Source organism: Cryptomeria japonica, chromosome 5 (assembly GCF_030272615.1).
Source record: "Cryptomeria japonica chromosome 5, Sugi_1.0, whole genome shotgun sequence".
In the NCBI taxonomy this organism is placed as follows: domain Eukaryota; kingdom Viridiplantae; phylum Streptophyta; class Pinopsida; order Cupressales; family Cupressaceae; genus Cryptomeria; species Cryptomeria japonica.
In genome coordinates, this window is record NC_081409.1 from 277,271,591 (window position 1) to 277,294,916 (window position 23,326).

General features: G+C 32.7%; 1 protein-coding gene across 1 annotated transcript; it reads right to left on the bottom strand.

Annotated features, from left to right (window-relative positions):
• Positions 1-14,738: 14,738 nt before the first annotated feature.
• Positions 14,739-17,927, bottom strand: LOC131039621 (uncharacterized). Its single transcript, XM_057972411.2, has 6 exons — positions 17,796-17,927; positions 16,864-17,447; positions 16,093-16,279; positions 15,643-15,707; positions 15,320-15,530; positions 14,739-15,077 (listed from the first exon to the last, which is right to left on the bottom strand). Exons 1-6 carry the CDS (start codon positions 17,889-17,891, stop codon positions 14,739-14,741), a joined length of 1,482 nt encoding a protein of 493 aa, XP_057828394.2. The 5' UTR covers positions 17,892-17,927.
• Positions 17,928-23,326: the final 5,399 nt, after the last annotated feature.

Genomic DNA, 23,326 nt, shown 5'->3' on the forward strand with positions numbered 1-23,326 from the left:
AACCCTTTTTCAATCTATTCCTTTGTTTCCTTCAACTCCTCTCTCAAGGCAACAATATCTCCTTCAAGCTTTATGAATTTGACACATTTTTCATGTAGAGTCCCCAAACAATCAACAAACTTCTTCTCTTCTTCAACTTGAATCTTGAAATTGACTATATCATCTTCTTCCTTCTTGAGCTTGTCTTTGAATTTTTTGATTTCTGCAACTTGATTCTTGATTCTGACAATCATCCTTTTAGGCTTATTGAACTTAGCTTTGTATTCTTCACTTTTAGCCATAGAAGAATCCAAAACATCAAGAGAAACCCCAAGTTCTCTTTCAATATATATTTCACCATCAATAGGATCGATATCCCATTGTTCAAGATCCATGGCTTCCAAATCTACTTCCAAATAAATCTTCTTATTAAGGATTTCCCTTGACCCCATGTGTTTAAATGTAGGCTATAGCTCAATCATTATATTTTTGTTTCAAGAACATTTCTCTGATACCAATTAATGAACACACTCGGATGCTGAGAGGGGGGGTGAGTCAACATATATTAAAATCGAATCATTCATTAACCTTTACCACATTAAATTCAGATATGTAGAAGTAAAGAATAGAATAGAGCATACGCCACACAAATGCACCAAGATTTTTATGTGGAAAACCCAATGAGGTAAAAATCATGGTGAGAAACAACTCACAATATTGAAAATTATTACAATGTGTATTTTAGGCTTACTACCAAGGAGTATCAGTGCCACCTAGACTTGCAGGCTAAGACACACTATCCTAGGGCAAGATACAATGACTTGTAGATTGTAGATAACTTCTCTAAGGAAAGATACAATATCACAATATTACAATGAATCACATTAGGTGAATTTTTGTAGAAGAAGCATCTCACATGTTGATAGTGCAATCCTCTTTGTAGCACAAATGCACAAATCTATCACACTGACTTTGCACACTTAATAAACTTCACATCAATTCTCACATATCCAAAAGAATATATACACACATTAATTCCATCACACACATCATTATCTTTCACAAATGATTTTTCCCTAATATATATCCTTCACAACATCCAAAACATCTATTAGGTTGACCCAACTAGACCTAATAAGTGAAATGTGTGATAAAGGCATAAATTGTCTCCAAACACAATACATCATCAATAAAATAGGTTGTGAGTCAAACCAAATCAAAGTCAGCCTCAAAAAAATGATAACACACCTCCAAACATTCTCCAACAAAAATAGAATAGATCAAGAACCACCGCATTCAAAGGAACACACCTAGTCGACTTCAAACATCAAAATTGCTTATCAAAACACCTCCAAACAACATGAGATAACTCCAACACATAATGCAGACCAAGATGAAGAATTGAAAACCAACTATAGCCATTCTAAAATCATCTCGTAAAAGGATTGATCATCAACTGTTGATACAAAAAAAGCAACTCATTGTGTATGTAACCGTTGTGTAGACCTAATAGACTATGCAACAATAGCATGTAAGAAACCATCCATCAAGGCACCAATAGACCTACAATTCATGACATGAATCCACTACATCATCCTTATCATATCCTCAAATCCACATGATCATATCTATCAATGTGGAAGAATGTGGAGCATTCTTTTGATTGACTTGAGACTTACTTCTTTGTCATATTTGAACCAAATAAACAGACACTTATAACTTTTCCTGTAGAAGATATAATTAGCCAAAATCTTGATGGTAGGTACATAAGACATCATCAAGCTTAAATATAGAGCCACAAAAATTAAAAGTGTGATGCGGTTAGATATAAAGAAAAACATTAACTAATAGTCATAAGAAAGACTCACTGTCACAACACTTATAGATTTTTTCTTCAAAATCAAAATAATATAGCATATGGAAAATCATCATACAAGCATACAAATACCAACCATGTGACCTCATAATGTACATAAGATATAAATCATATGAACCAATACATACCATACCATTTGCAACCTTCTAATGAATGTCCAAACTGTCTTCTACACCACTGACCAATCTGCTAGGAAACAATACTTAACACAACACATGACCAACATAGTCAAACATTTGGAATAACCACCATGAGAATTAAAAGTAAAATCAAGAGGAAAAATTATCAAACAACTCAAATATAACAAGTGTCACAAAATAGATAAAGGAGAGAGTTGGTGACTAATTCGATAACATGAAAACTCAAAAAGATTTAATGCTAGTCTTTAAATAACAAGGGACAATTTATTCAATAGACCAAAATAAGTCATCAAGCCTACAACACTTTCACATAATTGAGTGACTAACACTAGTCATGTAGAGGGAGTGAAAGCTACATGACCCCTGAGATTACATCATCACAGGTCTATTAGAGAACATACCAAGTACATTATAATGTCAAGTATTCCACTACTTCAACAATTTTTAATCATCATTATAAGAAACTGTATATTCACTAATCTGTATGCAAATACAATTTTTCCAATCCAATATAGTTACTTTATGCAAGAAAACATATAATGAAAATTCTTTCACACCATCACATCACACACGTAATGTGATAATGAATCTTACTTAGATCATTCACACATGCTAAGAATATTACAATTTCAAGAACTCAATTCATTTTATCACTTCATTTTATCAAACACGTCCATATGGTACAATAATGCATAGAAAGTCTCACTTAGATCATCACATTCTTTAAGAAAATTACAATCAAATATAATGATATACATGATCTCCTTTATCACATATTCATGAAACAGAACCAAAGGTAGATACATCATGATTCCAACACAAGAGTACTTTTCATTTAGTCAAAATAGATATGACCAATACTTAGTCATTAGGGAATTTCTTTATAGGCATCATGCTTATATTCACAACATGACTGATTTTGGTTGTTTATGATATAATGATGGTATTCACATAATCAATAGGATAACTCAACCAAGGAATTTTTCCACATCAACAAGATGATGTCATAATGAAGGTTTTACATTAACAGTTCAAATTACACACTATAGATGATAAGGTCATGACTAAAAATGCCAAATATTCTTTATTTCGTGGATGCATATAGGGAATGTTCAATCCAATCAGTCATGAAAGAACTTCCACTTAAGTATTGTACATAAATTTACATCACAAACCCCTTTCACAAGTTGAATATGATGGTTCCCACATACCTGTCAATAGTCAACACGATAGAGCTTTAGGCTACATTGTCACAATTTTTTTCAGGATCAAGAACTCAATTTCACTAACTACACAAAGTAAGGTCAACACAAATATCAATCTACAATTTTAGAATACATGAAGGTATTGTTGGCATTTGATGTTCTAGTGAAGATTGGTGTTTCTTGATTCTTATAGATTCTTAGGAGTTGTCATTTATGGCAACTCAGCCTACTGATATGATCCAATATGGATTTTTGGCTAACCAGATGTCTTGGATAAAGTATTTATGGATTAAGACTGTCAGTGTTGTTCAATATATAGTTTTGTGATCATTCTCATTTCTGGTGAAGCAGGTTTTGGTTTTGGTTATCAATGATTGGTTGGTTGGGTATATGAAGCAGATTATCATGACAATCCACCCTCTGGTGTTGATTCCTATGCTTGATTGAAGATGTGGTATCCGGTAGAGAAGCAAAACAAAGTATTCTTCATGTTTGGTGGTATAACGTGTGACCAGATTCTTAGAGTTGATTTTGGTGATTGGAGATGTGTTCGAGATGGTTGATGAGACCTATAGGAAGTGTGTGATCATGTATTTTGGGTCCAGAATATGGTTTGGTAAAAGATCTAAGCCGATTTGTAGCTACACGTTTCATTTTTCATATTTGGTGAAGTCGACTTGTGGAAGATCATTTTTGTTGGTGTGAATATATAAGATTGACTTGGTTAGTATCTTTGTTTGTAGTAATGGTGTATTTAATGGTTTTAGGAGTGATTGAGTGTAGTTTCACGTGTGCAACCTGCTTTTTCATGATCTGGTGAGCAGTTGTAGAACAGAATAGAGCAGATCATTACATCAGTCACAATGAATCACCTTGAGCCTAACCAGAATTGAATTGTGGCATAGTTAGATGCTATTTTCTAGTTCATCACTCAGTGTAATCCTTCTGTAAACATCTGCAAGGAAGTGAGCCTTCCTTCGGGGTTGTAGCCCTGTTTTTGTAATTGAGCAGTAAGCTCTAGAAAGTGTGCCTGAATGCAAGTGAATTCCCCTTTGTAATATTGTTTTGCTACTGGCCATAGTGGAATAATATTGTGGGTTCAAATCCCACTATGGTTTTTCCCTTTTGGGTTTCCATGTAAAAATATTGGTGTTATGGTTGCATGGTTATTTGTTTTGTGTTGTTGCACTTTACTTTCCTTATTATGCATCTGGTGGTTAAATAGTCAAAATAACAAGTTTGAAATTTGCAGAACACTGATTCACCCCCACCCCCTCTTAGTGTTCATTGATTCCAACAGGTACACATTTACTCATTATGCAAAAAGCAATCTACTCCAAATATGTTCACAAATTCAAGCTACACCAAGTAAAATCTTCCTTAAAATACTGCAAGATATTAGCCACATAATTTCTTTTACAAATACATTAAGTAATGCAATATGGGAACATAAGTCTTTGGCCCAAATGAACTATTATGATAAGAGTACATTCATTTCATACATGCAATAATACTTCTACATTTTCCATTTGAATACAATGTAATTATTTTTTTATGCAAGAAGACACATGCAAGGGGAGTATAATTACCTCCACAAGAAATACATTTTGTGAATAAGTCTAGCTCACTAAGGAAATCAAATTCTCAAGGAAAATGTAAAATCACAAGAATACTATACACAAGATTCACCTTACTCACATGTTCATGATACAAGGCCACTTCAAGTTATATTATGAATTTATCACAAGGGTACTTTACTCATTGACAAATGCATTAGTGACTCACATAGGCCACATAGGTCTTCCACAAAAACTTCATGTTTAAACTCACATCATGAATCACTATCACAAACAAGGATATAATGCTATCCACATACTTAACACAAAAAAGTTTCCTTTCCACATCATCACAAGGATATCTCAATATAGGATTTACATCAACAATACAAGTTGCACTATACCAGTTAAGGTCAACACAAGGCTATGGCCAACAATGCCAAATAATCCTTAGAACACCTAATGATCACACTTATGTAAGGTAAGAACAACACGAGTCCATGGGTCACAATACTAGATATTCTTGATGACAATGAATTGAATGGACTCAATGATGCCACAAAGCAGTAAGCCACATAGGCACTCATATGAATGTAACAAATAATGCAAAATAAGAAACATAGGTCATTAACCTAATTAATCTATTATGATTATTCACACATTTCTCACTTTGATCATTTCGTTTCACATACACAATGATATATTATTACCAAAACCAATGCACAATGTATTTTATAACATTATCAACTTATTATAAAAATGATTTAATTCTATCTCTATCTCATTTGAATTCAGTACTCACACAATACATTATGTAAAGCTCAATTAGGAATCAATCATTAACATCCAAGTCAAATCAAACAAGTAATCAATCATGCCATCCCACTCGGGACACAAAAGAAATAGGGCTACTCAAAGGCCTCTAAACATGCATAACGAATAAGAATCAGACATCAAGGGTACCATCAAACTAGGTGGCACTCCTTGACACACATGAGGATCTATATAAACCTAAACATACACTCACAAAATATTATGCTAGATCAAACAAGGCAACACAATTACTATGGCCAAACCACCCAAACATTCCAAATTGCACAAGTACCAAACAAGTGCTTGCTCACAAGGACCAATGCACCAATAATTGATCCTTAGTCATCTCAAAAAGGCTCTCACATAGGGGTATATATACATCCTTGACAAGTGTACTAACACATAGGAGACTATCTCCCTAGTTAGCTAGTTGAATAAATCAACTATTGACTCAATCTATAAGTGCTTATGCAACATGTACTAAGCACTATTTGACTTGGAAGTTGTGTGATCAAGTGTTGCGATTAAGCATAGGGAACTCAAGGCCCTAGAGTTGAACCTTGTGCTTTGTTACCAAGATGTAACATTCACCATAGTTAAATAATTACATAATTGACATGATTACACAAAATAGCATAAATTAAAGACACAAGTTAAATATCCATAGATGATAGACACGTTTACATTACTTACAAGAGGGTTTAGTACAATAAATCATTACAAAGCTATATTCAAGGATTTGATATCCTTTACATGTGACCATAAGAACAAAACATAAGATTCATTCGATAGGTACTCTTGGAACATGTCACCTATTGCAGGAAAGAACATTGTTTGGGTGTGTTTCCACCTACCACAAAGTTGTTACACTTCCCCAAAATTTGATGAAGGGTGCTCCCTTTATAAATCCAAACACACAACAACAATAGAGAAATAAATATAAAATGTGAGAAAGAAGATGCTTTCTATTATCTCAATGAAATGAAATTACAACATTAAGAAAATAGCATGCACCAGCCACATGGGCATTCCCATTACAATAATCTGCAAGCTAGAGCCACAATCTACACTACAGGTACTATTCTCTGTAACCCTCATTCACCCCTTTATATAGCATTTATATCTGCCTTATAATGTTCTAGAAGCACATAACTTTTCCCCCTTTTGACACCTAGGGGTCCATCAATTCACTTTTCCTGCCCAAGTGGCATTTCATAGAAAATTGAGTTTTGGTGGCATAACTTCCGGAAGCCATAAATTTTGACTTAGGTATCTGATTTGCCATTATAATACATCATTGGAAAGATCACAAAGAGATGTACAACAAAAAATAATTAAAGACCTATTTGTTTGGCTTTTGAACCTTTTCAGGGCCTCTAAGGTTTTCATTTTTGAGTTTTAAGGTTCATTAGAGAAATTGCTCAAGACAAAAACTTTGATATCTTTCAAACCATTCAAGATATTGAGGTGATTCTTTCACCACTTATCTTATTTTTTAATTTCACTCATTTGGACCAATTTTCATGTCCATACGACAAAAAATGAGTAAAAGTCTTGAAATTAGCGCGTGACTATTTTTGGCTATTTTTAGCTTCTACACGTCTTATATAGTGCAACCAACCTAATGGGTCCCACAAAACTAAGGAGAAACCACAAAACAAAGGAAAATACAACATTCCTTTTTGGGTGATGCAAGATTGCTCCTACACCCTGGATGCTCTTGCATCAAAATCTTTCATGAATGGAAAGATTCTCGGCCTAGCACGAGGAAGACTAGCCAAATTACACTAGAAAGAGTAATGGAATTGTATGGTAAACTAATGTAATATACAAATACTTTCTATTTGTTATCAATCCAATGACTTAAGATCATTCTCTAACTTGAGACTTAACATGATTCCTAATACAATCTCATAAGAAAGCTCTAGGATTCATAAATTCAACAAAATCTCATAAAATACAATGAGAATGTATTTATCCATTTTCTCATTCGCTTATGAACAAAATTATAAATTCCATTATATGGTTCTCTTGATAAGGTATCAAAGCCATGAAAATAAGCACAATGATCAACACTCTTTCATTCATATGACAAGTAATCTAGTGCAAGTTGTAATAAATAATCGTAATTTATCTTGGAAGCATTGATGTCTAAATCTACGTCTTAATATGCATTAGTGAAGATTCCATCAATGTGAGAAAAAGCAATATTTATAATCATTTTCTTATGCTATGCACCATGTATGTATTAGAAGTAAACTAGATTCATACTTATTAACTATATGGTTGTTATAATATGCATAATTGTTTTTAAATTCATGTTATGCATCATGAATGCATTTGTATGCAATTCTAGATTCATCTTGATGCACTTACATGTCTCTTTATACATATAGTCTTGTTTACACATGCAGGTTTGAAAACAGTATTAACATTAAGTTTCTTATAAAAAATACACTTTAGATTTCATAAAAATAGATAAGTAAAGAAGGTATATCCCAGGATATGCATTGATACATTTGCTACTAGTTTTTAAGTATTTGTATACATTATTTAAATAAGAATATGATTATATCTTTACAATAAGGTATGAAGCATTATATGCATATGTGTGTGTATGTATATATACATTCTTGGATCCATATAACTCCAATACAAGGAAAACATGATATACAAAGTACTGCATTGGCCCTTCTTGGGTGTTCACAATGTTTGATATATCATTCACAACATTGTGGTGAGCTATTACTACCTTTTTGGAAGGCATTGTTAAAAAACATCCTTATGTTTCTATTTTAGTTATCAACCATCTTTCTTGAAATGATGCAAAGAATTGTTTATTACTTCATGGTGGCATTATTCTATGTTGTTATTGTGTTCATATAAGAGTATAGTTAATGCATCTATTGATTATGATAAGCCATGTTGTATGATGATTCAAAAGTTGATAATGCACGATGCCATGTTATATTATTATTCTCACAATTGTTTACATATAAATGCTTTCCTATACATATATGTGTATACGTATTTTCTTCATACATATACATATATATGTATACGATGTTGCAGAAACTCATTTTCAATTGAATATAAAACAAACATTCATAAGACAAAATTTATGTATGATTACATAAGTATACAAGTATACATGTGTGTGCTTATATGTTTACAATACATGTTCATAATAAAATACAATACTATCTCAAATCAAATATTCATTAATAATTTAAACTAATTAAAGAAAATATTTACCAAATTGCATTATTTTAGTAATTCAAAAATAATGGGATGTTATTGTTAATATATAACTTTTGTCAAAGAAACACAAACTAAACGTATATCTACTTCTATCTAAACATATATCTACAATATAAAATAAATGTATACCTTCTATGATGCTTGTCTAGTTGGTCTAGGAGGAGGAGTCATGGATGAAACAACTTTGACAATTTCCTATATAAAAAATGACAATATTGTAATACAATGAATGTACATTTGCATATAATCATAATATCAATAATATGAAAAAATGTATACATCTTGCCTCTCTTCTTCTAATGTTCCAAGTGTAGTCATCAAGGTTGTAAACCCCATTGGCTGATATGTATAAAGAAGACAAGAATGCAATACTATCAATCTATATACATGTATAATCATAATACATTTGAAAAATGAACATCTAAATCATACTACAATAAGTCATATAAGTTCTTTAAACTATTATTTAAATTAAAATTGTGTTCAATTACCTTTCCTCAGTTAGGTGTTTTTGAGTAAGATATTGGCAAAGGTTCCATCTCAACCACTCTTGGCATACCCTATAAGAGTAAGATGAGATCAACATATAATATTAAAATATAACGTAATTAATCACAGTTGAAATGATATGCATATTCAATACAAATTGTAAACATGTATGTGCAAAAAGAATACCATATAGATTTCTAGGCCAAATGAAATGGTCGTAAGGGTACCATCTTGGATTTGTGAAATTTAATCAGTTGTTATCACCTATTAAAACCCACATAGATATACATAAGTTAATATATATATTATAAATATTAATTTAGATGTGATGTCCACCTATTAATTATGTATTAGGTGGTGATGCGATGTCGAGCTCTTCGATAAAAAGTTGCATTTTAAAATATTTAACATTATTTTGAATACAAAGTATTATTCTATTTTCACATATACAAATTTTACCTCTAATAAAAATGCAAGTGTACAAGTTGTTGTAGGAATGGTCGATGATGTACCACCTTGTGGTGTTACATCTTGAAATGCATAATGTTTGCATTAACGTAATTCAATCTATAATTAAAAATTTATTTACATTTGCAAATTTTAAGTATTTAATAAATAAAATGTTATGAATTCAAATCAACATAGTACAATTGATCTGGCAAGTCATCTATCAATGCCACATCATCAACTACACCACCCTAATGACCCTTTCTAGTCACATACTATCTAGACTGACAATAAGGACACACACATGGGAGGTCAAACCATCTGCACCCTCTGCCTCACTATCTCTCCCAAAGCATAGATGGTAATAGTTTGAGCACATGTGAAATCTAGGGGCACTATAGTTGGATGGTTGAGCTACTGCACTATCATCTAAGGCAAGAGGCCGGGATAACTGTGTGCCATATTGGATGATGGTGTCAATCAAGATGATCACTGCTTGTAGAGTCTATATGTCCATAGCCTCCTTGAGGGCTACTGGAACTGTCACATGATGAACAAGTTTGGGTGCTAGTAATCTTCAATTTTAATAGTTATCTACCCACAAATATCTTGGTCTATGTTGGGCAGAGCCTCCACCTCTACGCTAGAATTCCCTCATATCAAAGAAATTGGGAATTTGATTAAGGATAAAACCCACAATATCTTTTTCTACGGAAATAGAACGACTCCTGATAAGTCTTACAAGGAGGTTGGTCAAAGACCATCCACCACCTATCCCAAAAATTATTTCTTATTGCATCATGGCTACACCAATGTATTGGAAACCTCTTTGAATTTGTAGGAATAAGCTCATTTGTTCTAGGATCAATAAAAAGAGCACATATTTATGCTTTTCTTATCTCTTTACTTTTCACAACATCATATGAAAATCTTGTTTCATAATGTTGATGACATGTATCTCTATAAGTTTTCCATTGAGTTATTTGATTAGTAACTATGTCAACATTCATTAGCATTGCTTCCAATGTCAAGGAAAGGGATACATGGTGCTATTTTAATGTTGAAGCCCTCAATCTTGCCACTAATTTAAAAAATCTAGTGTTGTTTTGTTCTAGATGCCCTAACAAATCATCTTGGCTAACTTGTCTAGGGTTTCTAGGAGGGGTTAGAGGGTTGGCCATCCTAGGTTTTCCTGGGGCATATCATCATTCAAATTTGTTTAGGATCGAGATTTACATGATCTCCTATCATTTTTTTTAATATAAAATTAAATAAAAAATAATCTATTTTTTAAAAAATGCAAATGAAATTTGAATCTAATGGACAAAAAAATGTGACTTACCTCTTCTATAGTGTGGCATGGCGATGTGAAGTGGCAAATCTAAAAAACACGCTCGTGTTTTATCAACTATTTGAAGAGAAAATCATTGTAGAAATTACAGTCTCCGAGCTATTAAAAGATCCAATTGTTTTTTATTTATAACTCTACATAAGAGAAACACATGCGTGTTTTTCTTATTACAAGAAACAAATATGTGTTTTAGGCATTCTAGGATTTTTTTTACCTAGTGGCCACTAGATCGACTAGCATCTTGGTGAACTTACCCTTCTCCTACATACAACATTCATATTTTCATTAAATTACATATAAGCATATATTAACATAAAATTATGAAAAAATTACCATTTATACCATAAAACTCATTTCTACACTTTAATTCATGAGAACTATAAAATTAACATCAAAACACCCAAGAACTCTTTACTCGACGTCCACATAAGTGTTGGGGTTTCAAAATGTTAAAAACCATGGTATTCGCCAGGGTAATTACTTAGTACAATAATAGGGGATAATAATTGAATTGAGTGACGATTTAGGGCTAACGATTAAGTCAATGTAACATCTCCCATATAACCACTGTTGGGGTACATGCTAAAACCCATAGAGTTAGGTGAAGTTGATACCTTGTACCTTTTGTAGACACCTAAAAGTTGCACAATGAATTAAGTGAATTTTATTCATTTAATTATTCTTAATTCTTCCTATTAATTAAATTAAGATTTAATTAATATACCCTTTTTCTATCTAAGCCATTTAATTAAATTTACATTTAACTAAATACCCTCCCTCTAGCCATTTTAATTAAATTTACATTTAATTAAAGATATCAATTTATCCCCTTTCGCATTTTAATTAAATCTACATATAATTAAAATCTCATTTGCATTTAAATAAATCTAAATTTATTTATAAATCCCCCCACTTGCAAAATCCTACAAATGCAAGTTGCAACCAAATTGAAATAAAGCAATTTATTTTAATTAATTCTATTTTCCCTCACCCATTTGCATTTTCCTACATCTCCCACTTGCATCCTAAATCCTATTCCTAATTCTTCTAGAATTCATCTAATCCTAATCTATTAGCCCAAACCCATCCATTATCCCTTTTCCCTAAATTTGAGGAGGTCACTTCTCAAATTTGGAGTAAAGTCTTCAAAAAGCAATAAAGCCTTTATGTCTTCAACAAGGTAACCTTGAAAGTCTTCATAACCATTAATGGTTAACTCAACCCTTTAGCATGATTAGAGACTTTTTCTCTTAACTCAACCTTCATCTAACCCAAGGGTCTCATCAAGCATTCATTGCTTTGACCATGGTTATCCCTTTAACCTTTGCACAAGAGTTTACCTCTTGGGTAAAAGCTTTATCCATTGGATAACCCTAACCTAACCTTAACCCTTACCTCCTAGGGTAACCATGAGGTCTTCTCAAGCATTTAATGCTTCTTTCATCTCCTCTCAAGCAACCTCTTGTTGACAATTGTCACCATTTCATTGGTGAGAATTGAAAACATGGATTGATTAACTTTCAATCCTGATCCTTGTTAAGATTATCCAATCTTGACCATCCATTGCCCTATTTTCCCTATAAATAGAGCCCATTCCTTCTTCAAAAAGATCAAGTCTTTGTGCATCAAACTTATAGTCTCATAACATTAAGCATATTATCTCTCTTTGATAGAATAGCATGTTAGATCATTTTGATAGCATTCTAATCTTAGATATATCGTGTTAATCTCATATCATGTTAGCTTCATCTTAGTATCATTTTCATACTAGTTTAAGCTTCATATCAATACCTTGCATCCTATCATCATCTAGTTTCATATCTAAATCATCACTAGGATCTTGGTTGCATTCCATTTAGATCTTAAAATCATAAATCTCGTTCTTTAGGTTGTCATCTTAAAGAATCAAGTGCTCTTCCAAGCTGAGAGCCACCTTGAATCTTGAGGATCCTTGGAGATAGAGGAACATGGAACGATTTAAAGAGTTTAGATTCATTTAACTTTGTTTTGTTTGGATTTCTAACCTCTAATGCAATGTTTCATGTGTGTGTTTGAATTGTTTTCTCCTCCTACAGGTTGATACCACATTTTTGACATACACCTTTAAATACTCCACAAGATCAATTATACCCATGCATGTTCATAATAGCCAAAACATAGCAAAAATCACCCTATAGGGTCAAATATCACATATATAACTTTATTGTATTTAACTAATCTAAATCATGTTATAATTTATTTCAACATCTATATTAATATCTCAAACATCACAAGTTCACAATCATATTTAATCCATGTTTAAATAATATCTTGCATTTTATTAAATTGAAGCATAACAAAATCAGGTATAACACCATCTCACACACATCACATGAAATCTCATCACAAAAGAATGCATCAAGTCCTCACAAGGAAATTGGCACAATAGTAAACACACACACACACACACACACACACACACACACACACACACACACACATCTCAATGCAATAACATCGACGACCAACATGTTGAGAGATCCTCATATCAAACATGTGAGTGGTCCACACACACCAAGAATCATGAAGGCATCATATGCACACTGAAGTAGAACATGCATAGATTACTCACTCAAGAGCCAAAACACAACCACAACCTATGCATTTCTATCACTAGGATCGACACATCTCCAAGTTGCGAATTGGAAGGGCATTACAGGTGGAGGGTGCAAGTGGTGGAGGTGATGTTTGAGGGTTTTGCAACATGAGGGCATGGACTAGGGAAGGTGTCCACTAAGGAAGGTTGAACTAGGTTAGGCTTCAACTAGTGTAGGTTTAACTAGAGTTGGTAGTGCCTAAAGAAGGGACCAATTGACACAAAAATACCCCTATGCATAGGTATAATGGTATGGTCCTATATATGTATTTTCTCATTAATAGATTTGATCCAAAAAAATATGAACTTTGTAAATCACAAACTCTAAAGTCAATGAATTTATAGTAAATTTATAGGATTTAATGCCTTTTGGATACAACGGTATACTTCATTTTTTTTCTAAATATCTCAAAATTTACGTTGCTCATAAAACCTTCTCAAATCAACTATAAAGAATACCCAATTAAAGCTCTAATTCTTGGTCTCCAATTTGACTAAAGTAAAAGCCTAGATCAACTTTCTTGAACCTTTTCAATGCAATGGTGTAACCAAACAATATTGCATGAATAATAAAAAATTAGCTCATACGCAAAATCACTACAACTAAGATGAAACCCATATAAAATTATTTCTTCTATCAAATTATTCTAATTCAAGATCCAAGCTAACAATATATTAGGATTTTGAGAAAAATGCATGCACTATGATGCCCCCAAATGCCTTAGAAAAATAAAATAGAATGATCTATCCTAAAAGGCACAAAGTTTTGATATCATGTTAGAATATGATAAAAGCATGAAAAAATAGATTTAATGTGAAATGAATAATCAAACTCTTATTCAGAAAATGAATAAAAAATTGCACTAGAAAAAAGGACAATTTCCAAGAACTAGAGATAAGCACAAGATTGTAAGACAAGAATATAACCCAACACAAATTCATTATTTAAAAGCTCACGGTCACATGAATGAATGGTTTTGAGCCTCTTATTTCTCTTCCATCCATTGAACATTAAACTGTGTTTCTTTGTTCTGCTCTGCAAATTCCTTAATTTCTTTAATATTGGCCTGTACATCTCCTATATTACATGGTGGGGAAGGACTACGAGTTGTGATCAATGTGTCCTTCATGTATTGCTTTTCTACTTCATTGGCAAAGCACATCATTGCTTCTGAACAATACTCCACAGAGTTTTCACTAACAGATGGCTTGTATTTCAATAGCTTGGCATACTGTGTTAAAACATGGAACATATAGTCATAAACATGTTTCATTTTCACCTCATTCAACAGGAAATCACTCCCTGCATTGCCAATTGCCATTGCCTGCACAATATAAATTTTATATAAGTCATAAAAGAATGTGATCTATATGGAAATCGCTATCAAATTTTAGGATGTATTAATGTATACGTTATCTTCATACATCATAATTTATGCATTATTGTATCCTAAAAACTGAATAATCGTTTCGATGTCCCATATCAAATGGCTAAAAACAACTATATGAATGAAAAATCCCCATTAAAAAAACATATAACCCATGTTATAGAGAATTCAAAACTCACCTCTTCTATATTACTGTTTCCCCAATTTACAGTAGTGTTGACAGAGTCACACATCTTCTCAGAACTCACAGGCAAATAATGTTTATGGGCAACAAGCCCTCGTTGAAAAAATTCATAGTATTGTGGTCTTATTAACAAGGTAGGTGAGTTGCAAGCCATAATATTCTTCATGCTCACTGACCATGTCTTGCCTTCAATGTATATCTTGTATCTGTCACACAAATTATTATAAGACACTACAGAGTAAGCACAAATTACTACATATAACTCATCATGACTATATCCAAGTCTTAAGAACACAATGGTGAAATCCAAATGGTTACCTGTGCTTGCACTGTTCAGACAATTTGGAATCTTTGAAGCCTTGACTAATCTCCTTATTCCAGTCCTATAACACACACCATAAAATCAAACATCAGGACAATTAAGTTAATGTTTTAAATTTTACAAATCATCAATCTATAATAAGAAAGCGGCTATTCAGTTTTTAGCATGTATTTATGTATGAATTATTATATATGAAAAAAACTTATACATTTATACATTCTAGAAACTGGATAACCATTTCTCCATTACATTATCTGAAATTCTACAATATATTTTTCCAGAAATTACTTATCCCTTCGCAATCAGCAAATTCCAGTCCAACTCCAAGAAAATAATGGTTTCCTTTCTGAATTTGGGTCTTGAAGGTAAACTATCAAAGTTGAAAAAGCTTAAAATCTCACTCTAATTTCCAAAAAACAAACTGTTTATGATTATTTCTAATTTACCTGTGCAATAACTTGACCATTCCAGTTGGGAATCTTGGAGCATTCGAGAAGTGCCATTCTGGCTTTTGCAACTGCTGGATTTCCTCTCCAATAGGCAACTGGGTTTCTGTTAACCCATTGCACTTCTTGGCTTCCATTTCGGATTTCTCTCAATAAAATTTCCCATGGTTCTGATCTAACCTCAGGCCTGAAAAACATATATATGCCAAAATTTGAGTGAGAAAAACATATACATATGTATAACTATTCATTAATTACATGTTTCGGTACAAGTTCTACCCTCTGCTTCATCTGTCTAACAGCACAAATGCCCTCTCTTTAAACCATAAGAGAACCTGCAAGTTGTTAATGGCTATTCAGTCTCTAAGATACACCAACGCATAATCTAATGCATTGATGCATCTTAAGAACTGGATAGTCATTTTCATGCAAGTCTTAGTGTAATACTCTCTTCCCCTCTCCCTATAGGGGCTGATAGCCATTTTCATGGCATAAATACTGTTTTTAAGGTTGGATAAGCTGAAAAAAATTAGGAAGTCTGAGTGAAGGCCTTCTCTCTGCCTCCTCACAAAGGGTTGAAGTGAGCAAATTATATCTTTGTAAGGGCAATTAACTTTTGTGGATCCCATGGAACGAGAACAGAACTTAGAAGTCGAATCATGTAAATTCTGAAAATCATTAGCAAAAATGCAATTTACGATTTGTACTCTGAATAGGCATTCATTATGAAATCTAAAAAGAAAAGTTGAAAAAACTAATATAATCTCTTACCATCCCCAATAAGACCAATCTGGAAACACGATATCATAAAAATCCGGGTGCCCACAGTAGCGAAACATAGGAGATGGGTTCTTCCTGGTGTGATTATTCTTGTAATCGAACTTAGTGACAAGAGGTCTATCCTCACAATTGAACATCAGGTCCAAGTCAGGAACCATTCCAGGGTACAATTTCAGCAACTGAGAAAATGCCCAAATGGTAAAATAATCCCTGGTCTGGAAACACTTCTGATAGATCTCAGCAAACAACCTTCCATCAACAATCATCAGTCTGAATGATGCTAATGGCTTTGCTTCTTCAACCATCTGCAATGTAATTCCACTGTCTTTCCAAGGCCAAAGGTCTGCAACAATCCATTTGAAATAGAATGGGCAGGATTCTGGCTCTGGCTTATCACCATCAAATTTGTTCAAGTAGTTGAAAAACCATGAAGGAGGAGGAGGAGGAGGAATACATGTAGCGTTGGAAGAGCACTCAAGCATTTCTGGGGTCTTGGGTCTACGGTGCAACAGGGAAGAGTTTACCATTTGATTGTGAAAAACTCTGGATGGCATGTCCTTCCATAACTCTTCTGACTGCATACAGCAATAAGCGGGCATTAGCATTTGATCAAATAAGAAATCGATCAATTAATGATATAAGTCTTCCACAATCTATAATTGATAAATATTTTTTCTTTAGATGGGATTGCATCTAAATTTTTCATAACAATTTTTTAGATCATATTTTATCTAATGAAAAGAACTAAGTGAAACACAGAATATGATCCTAAACATTAATATAAAAACTCAAACACAATTTAATCCAGAAACAGAATCATTTCAAAATCAATCGATATTGCCTATGTCACCTGTGTCCATTCAAATATCTGAAGATTTTGATTTTAACATTTTAGTGTCTGTTTTATCTGAAGGAGAACATACCCTATATTTAAGAAGCAAGAGCATGACCAATATAATTGCCAAAACCAGTAAACTGCCTATACTGTCTCTGATCTGCAGATGATGACCAGCCTTCATAATTTCTCCTTGAAATTACTGTTTTATGTATCAAACGTCCATCAATTAAGCACTGATCTACAGAGAATTCTTTGTATTACAACAGGTTGCATATCAAATCTGCAGTTCAAACTGAGCAAGTTTGTCCCACTTTGTTTTCTGAATTATTATATATAATCCTTTCGAAGCTACCTAGGACATACACCTGACCCCATATCAAATCTCCATATTGGTTGACTTACAGTCTGTTATATTAAACCATTAATCTCTTTCAAGAGGAAATTTTTTATTCTACCAAAATCATCCAGCCTTGCAGTTGACCTCACGGCACACCACTAGCCCATTTTTTATCAGCTCACAACACACGGTTCAAGCTCTTCTAAATAATTTTCTAATATGGAAGAAAGCCTAAAGTTTTCAGTCCAACTATTCTCTTTTAAATGATCCTTCACCTTCATATCCTTATTTTCTCATCCTTGTAAGTTTGGAGTTCAAACTTTGTACTATTCTCAGATGATCCACTGAAATAATTATACTGATATCGGCTTTGCACTTCAATCTCTGAAAGCTCTATATATTATTATTATCATTACATTTCAATGATTTTACTACTTGATTTTTATATTAAATCAAGTTGAAGTTGCATTTACAATAATAAGTTGAAAGAGTTGATTTTTATATACAATCACGATTGTTGAAGTCGCATTTACAATAATAAATTGAAAGAGTTTTCTTTTGTAAGACACTGAAATTTTCTTTTTATATAAAGAGATTATACTGATTTAGTAATCGTAAAACAAGTGATTTAATTTTTAAATGTGATTGTTTTTTTAAGCAATGGTAAAATTTATATATTTATATCAATTTTTATTTAATTTTGGGCTTATTTTGATAGAATGTTTTAATATGATTATATATGGACACAACATATATTTGAATTAATTTTGGCTTCTTTTTTTATCTTCATCTTTATTTATTCTTGCTTACACATGCTTCCACACATTCAATCCATCATAGCCCTACTTACACCTATATCCCACACAATCACCTTTTTATTAACCCACATTTCCATGCATTTGTGTGACAACTTTAATGGGCTTATTAAAAAAAAAGACCATTTTTTGGACTATCATTAGAATAATGTGAGAATTATCCGTAGCAGAAAAATCATGATTTTATAGTAGAAATAAAGTCCTTTGGCAAGTCATCACAAGCTTCTCATGAAATTAAGACTCTAGATTACACAAAGCATGCAACAAGATTGCAACTAGACTCACATCAAATCATGCATTTGTGTTGAGAAGATTTGAGTGCAAGGATTTTACAAAAATAAGGGACTCACAAGAGGTGTAAGACCCATTGAATCTCTATCTCAAGACTTAATCATAAAATTAGTACACACATTCAAACCTTTAAAAATATGCCAACATACACTAGCAAACACTTGCTTGAAGACTTAGGACCCCTTACGATAAGACAAATTTGTTAGCCAATGGTACAATAATAGATCGATAAGGTCAATAAGGACTTCATGAGAGTTCGTTGGTTGTTGGATGTTCTAGAATAGATTTTGGTTGCATAGTCCATGCAATCCAAAAATAGTCAAGGGTTTTGACATCTTAGATAATTGTCCAAACCACACAAACTTCCAACATACCTATAGATAAAATGGTTCCACTACCTATTACGTTGCAAAGCGCCATCTTTAGAATCGTGTAGGTTGATAGATCAAACAAGATCCATGACTACATATCTCCTCATGAAAAACTTTTCATGGTCATAAAACACAAATGGGGAAAATGAAGTATTTTCATGAGACCATAGACCCTTGGAACAAGGCTAATAATGATGATTCAAGGGTGAAAATCAACACAGGAAAGAATTAAAGACTCAACCGAAGATCTTCTTTTGATGAGCAATAATTACTCAGAGGGTCCTATCAAATTCTATACATGTATTCATGATTAGTACATTTAGGCCTAAGTATGATTCTATCTTGGTTCATCTATAACAAGATTCTTATGTCTTCCTAATTATTAATTCCCCAAAATCCATCAAGACCAATGATATGTCATCAAGAAGGTAAAAAAAGAGGTTCATCAGTAGATTGAAGATGTTTAAAGTGTAACAATGAGAGTGGGTATTCTCTCATATCACTGGCCTATTTTTTCACCACTTCACAACACACGGTTTAAGCTCATCTAAATAATTTTCTAATATGGAAGAAATCCTTAAAAAAAAAATTCATTTCAACCATTTTCCTTTTAAATAATCCTTCACCTTCATATCATCTTTTCTCATCCTTGTAAGTTTGTAGCTCAAACTTTGTACTATTCTAAGATGATCTACTGAAATAATTATACTATATCATCTTTGTACTTTGATCTTTGAATGATATATGCATTATCATTATCACTACACTTCAATGATTTCATTACTTGATTTTTATATACAATTCTGATTGTTGAAATGACATATTATTGAATTTTTCAAGGGATTGTATTGATTTAGTAATCTTAAAACAAGTGATTTAATTTTTAAATGTGATATTCTATTTTCTTTGTAATGGTAAAATTTATATATCCATGTCAATTTTTATTTGATTTTGGACAAATTTTAATGGAATATTTTAATATGATTATATATTGACATAGCATTTTTTTAAAGTTAATTTTGGCTTCTTTGATCTTCATTCATCTTTATTTATTCTCACTTACACACATTTACACATATTCAACCTTATCCTAGCCCTATCCACACCTATTTCCCACATAACCACCTTATCATTAGCCCACATTTCCATGCATTTATGTGACAACCTCATGTTGGCATTACATTAAGTTTGTTGGTATGATGATATTGAGAAGGTTGTTGGAGATTGATGATATAATTGATAAAGGATGATTACTGTCTTAATAATATTATTTTGTCATTGATGCCAAACAATTGATTTTCTGATTCAGTGTGATGTTGCCATATCTTAAAGAGTATGTTTTGATGAGTATAAAGATGTTGGTAAGTGACACAGAAAGAATGTGAAAATGAAGGGGAGTAATAAGTTATTCAATGGGCAACTATTACCGAGTTAGACAGTGATGAGATTATGTTATTTTGATTGTTTTGATATCCTATATATGTGTATTTGAAGACTGAATAAGAAGGAGAAAAGATTTCATGCAATAGAATGAGTAAAGGTTTGATTCTATTCTATTTTACCGAGCAAGGAGCCAGTCGGTAAATTCCAAGGTTATCGGTGTCGGTTAAAGAAGGAAGAAGTCACTGAGCGTCGTCAGCAAGCAAAGCTACCGAGACAGTAACCGAGATGAATACAGAATGTCTACTGAGTAAAGTTCAGAATTAACCGAGCGTCAACCAAGCAGTAACATAATGCATTGGATGAATAAATACATTATTAAATGAAGGATGCCAATGAGATGGAGATTTATAGAAGATTGGAATGTCATGCAAGAAGTTTGTTAAGGATCAACAATAATGAAAATTCAACAGTTATGACCGAGCACAAGTACCAAGCACAAGTACCAACACAAGTTATGACCGATTGAACAGTTATGACCGAGCACAAGTACCAAGGAAGGAATACAAGTTTCAAGGAAAGATAAAATGTTTTTCAGTTCGAAGGATTCAATGAACCTAGTCAAGTTTGAAGATCTAGTGGCTAAGATTAATCATGGGAAATGTGATTAAGGAGATTAAGCGGTTAGGAATTGCTTATAAATAAGGAAAAGTTGATGAACAAAGTATGTGGGAAAATAGAAGAACAATGATGTTGCAGAAGAGATTACAGAGTACAAACGATTGAAGATCCAATTGAAGAACAGAGTGAGAAGCCCAACAAGGAGGAAGATAAGTCTTATGACAAGATTATTTTGAGCAAATAGAGTCTGCTATAACATTTCAGATGTGAAGTTGCAGATATATTTTATTACTGTTATTTATTTTTGTAAGTGACAGGAAATCTCTTAACCGAGTGGACCTAACAGTCTTATTTGTAAATCCTCTAGCAAGGTAACATTCTAATTGAGTGTTTGAAATCCTTTGACAAGGTCACTTCTAACAAAGTGCAAGATTCTGATAGATTTGAGGGAAATCCCTTGACCAGGTCACATCTAGCAATGTGTTTATGTAATCTTTATCAAGATTGGCTTTTAACCGAGCATACTCTAGAAGAGTATATTTTATTCGTGGGTCCGAAATCCCACAATGGTTTTTCCCTATTTGGGTTTCCACGTTAAATCTGGTGTTAAATATGTTTTGATGTTTCAAGTTTATCAGTTTATGAGTTTGAATGATTTACAGTCATAGTTGCATATCAAGTAAGTTCTACTGAGGTTGAATCTGATTAAGAGTTTGTATTGTGAGTTTATCTAATTCACCCCCCTCCCCCCCCCCTCTCATTAAACTAACACCTCAATAGACTTATTAGAAAATAAAACTAATTTTTGGAGCTACCATTAGAATAATGTTAGAATTATCTATAGAAAAAAAGTCATGATTTTATGGTAGCAATAATTTCTTTTGGAAATTCATCATGGACAAAATTAAGAATCTAGATTACACAAAGTGTGCAATGAGATTGCAATACTCATGTCAAATCATGGACTTGAGTTGAGAAGATTTGAGCACAAGGATTCTATAGAAATAAGGGACTCACAAGGTGTAAGATCCTTTGAATCTCTAGCTCAAGACTTAATCATAAAATTAATGCACACCTTCAAACCTTTACCAATATGCCAACACACACTAGGAAACACTTGCTTGAAGACTTAAGACCCCTTATCATAACACAAATTTGTTAGCCAATGGCATAATAATAGATCGACATGGTAAATAAGACTTCATGAGAGTTCATTGGTTGTTATATGTTCTAAAATAGCTTTTGATTGCATATTTTGTTGAATCTAAAAATACTCAAGGGTTTTGACATCTTAGAGATTTTTATAAACCACACAATCTTCCAACATATCTATAGATAAAGTGGTTCCACCACCTAATCCATCGCTCTATAATAGCTAATTGAACCACCAACATATTAAATGCTTATGGGTATGTAACTCATCCAACCTCTTTCATCCTCAAGGAATGCAACTTCTTCCTCAAGAAAATCCTATTCACTAAAGATTTGGCTTGATACATCTCACTAAGTTTCTTCCATAGCTTCTTTGTAGAGGACTCTTCATGTACATTGATTAAAACAATTTACCAAGCAAAATCTAATCATACTCTTCATTCTAAGTAGCCAAACTAGTATCTATAGGTTTAAAGACATTGTAATCAATAGCATCCCATAGATTTCAATCTATTAACAGATCCTCCATCTTTATCTTCCACACCTCAAAAATTATTTCCAAAAACAATTTCCATGTATATTCTCCCTAACAAACTTGCCATCTAAAATTTTTTGCAACAAGATCATAAAGTATCTTCTGCATAAGCTT

Excerpts from the sequence above, each read along its gene's own strand:
- LOC131039621 (XM_057972411.2), bottom strand. The coding sequence starts at position 17,891 with ATGAAGGCTGGTCATCATCTGCAGATCAGAGACAGTATAGGCAGTTTA. Across the intron at positions 16,280-16,863 it reads GATTGGTCTTATTGGGGATG|GCCTGAGGTTAGATCAGAAC; the intron begins GTAAGAGATTAT and ends TATGTTTTTCAG. Across the intron at positions 15,078-15,319 it reads GAAACAGTAATATAGAAGAG|GCAATGGCAATTGGCAATGC; the intron begins GTGAGTTTTGAA and ends TATATTGTGCAG.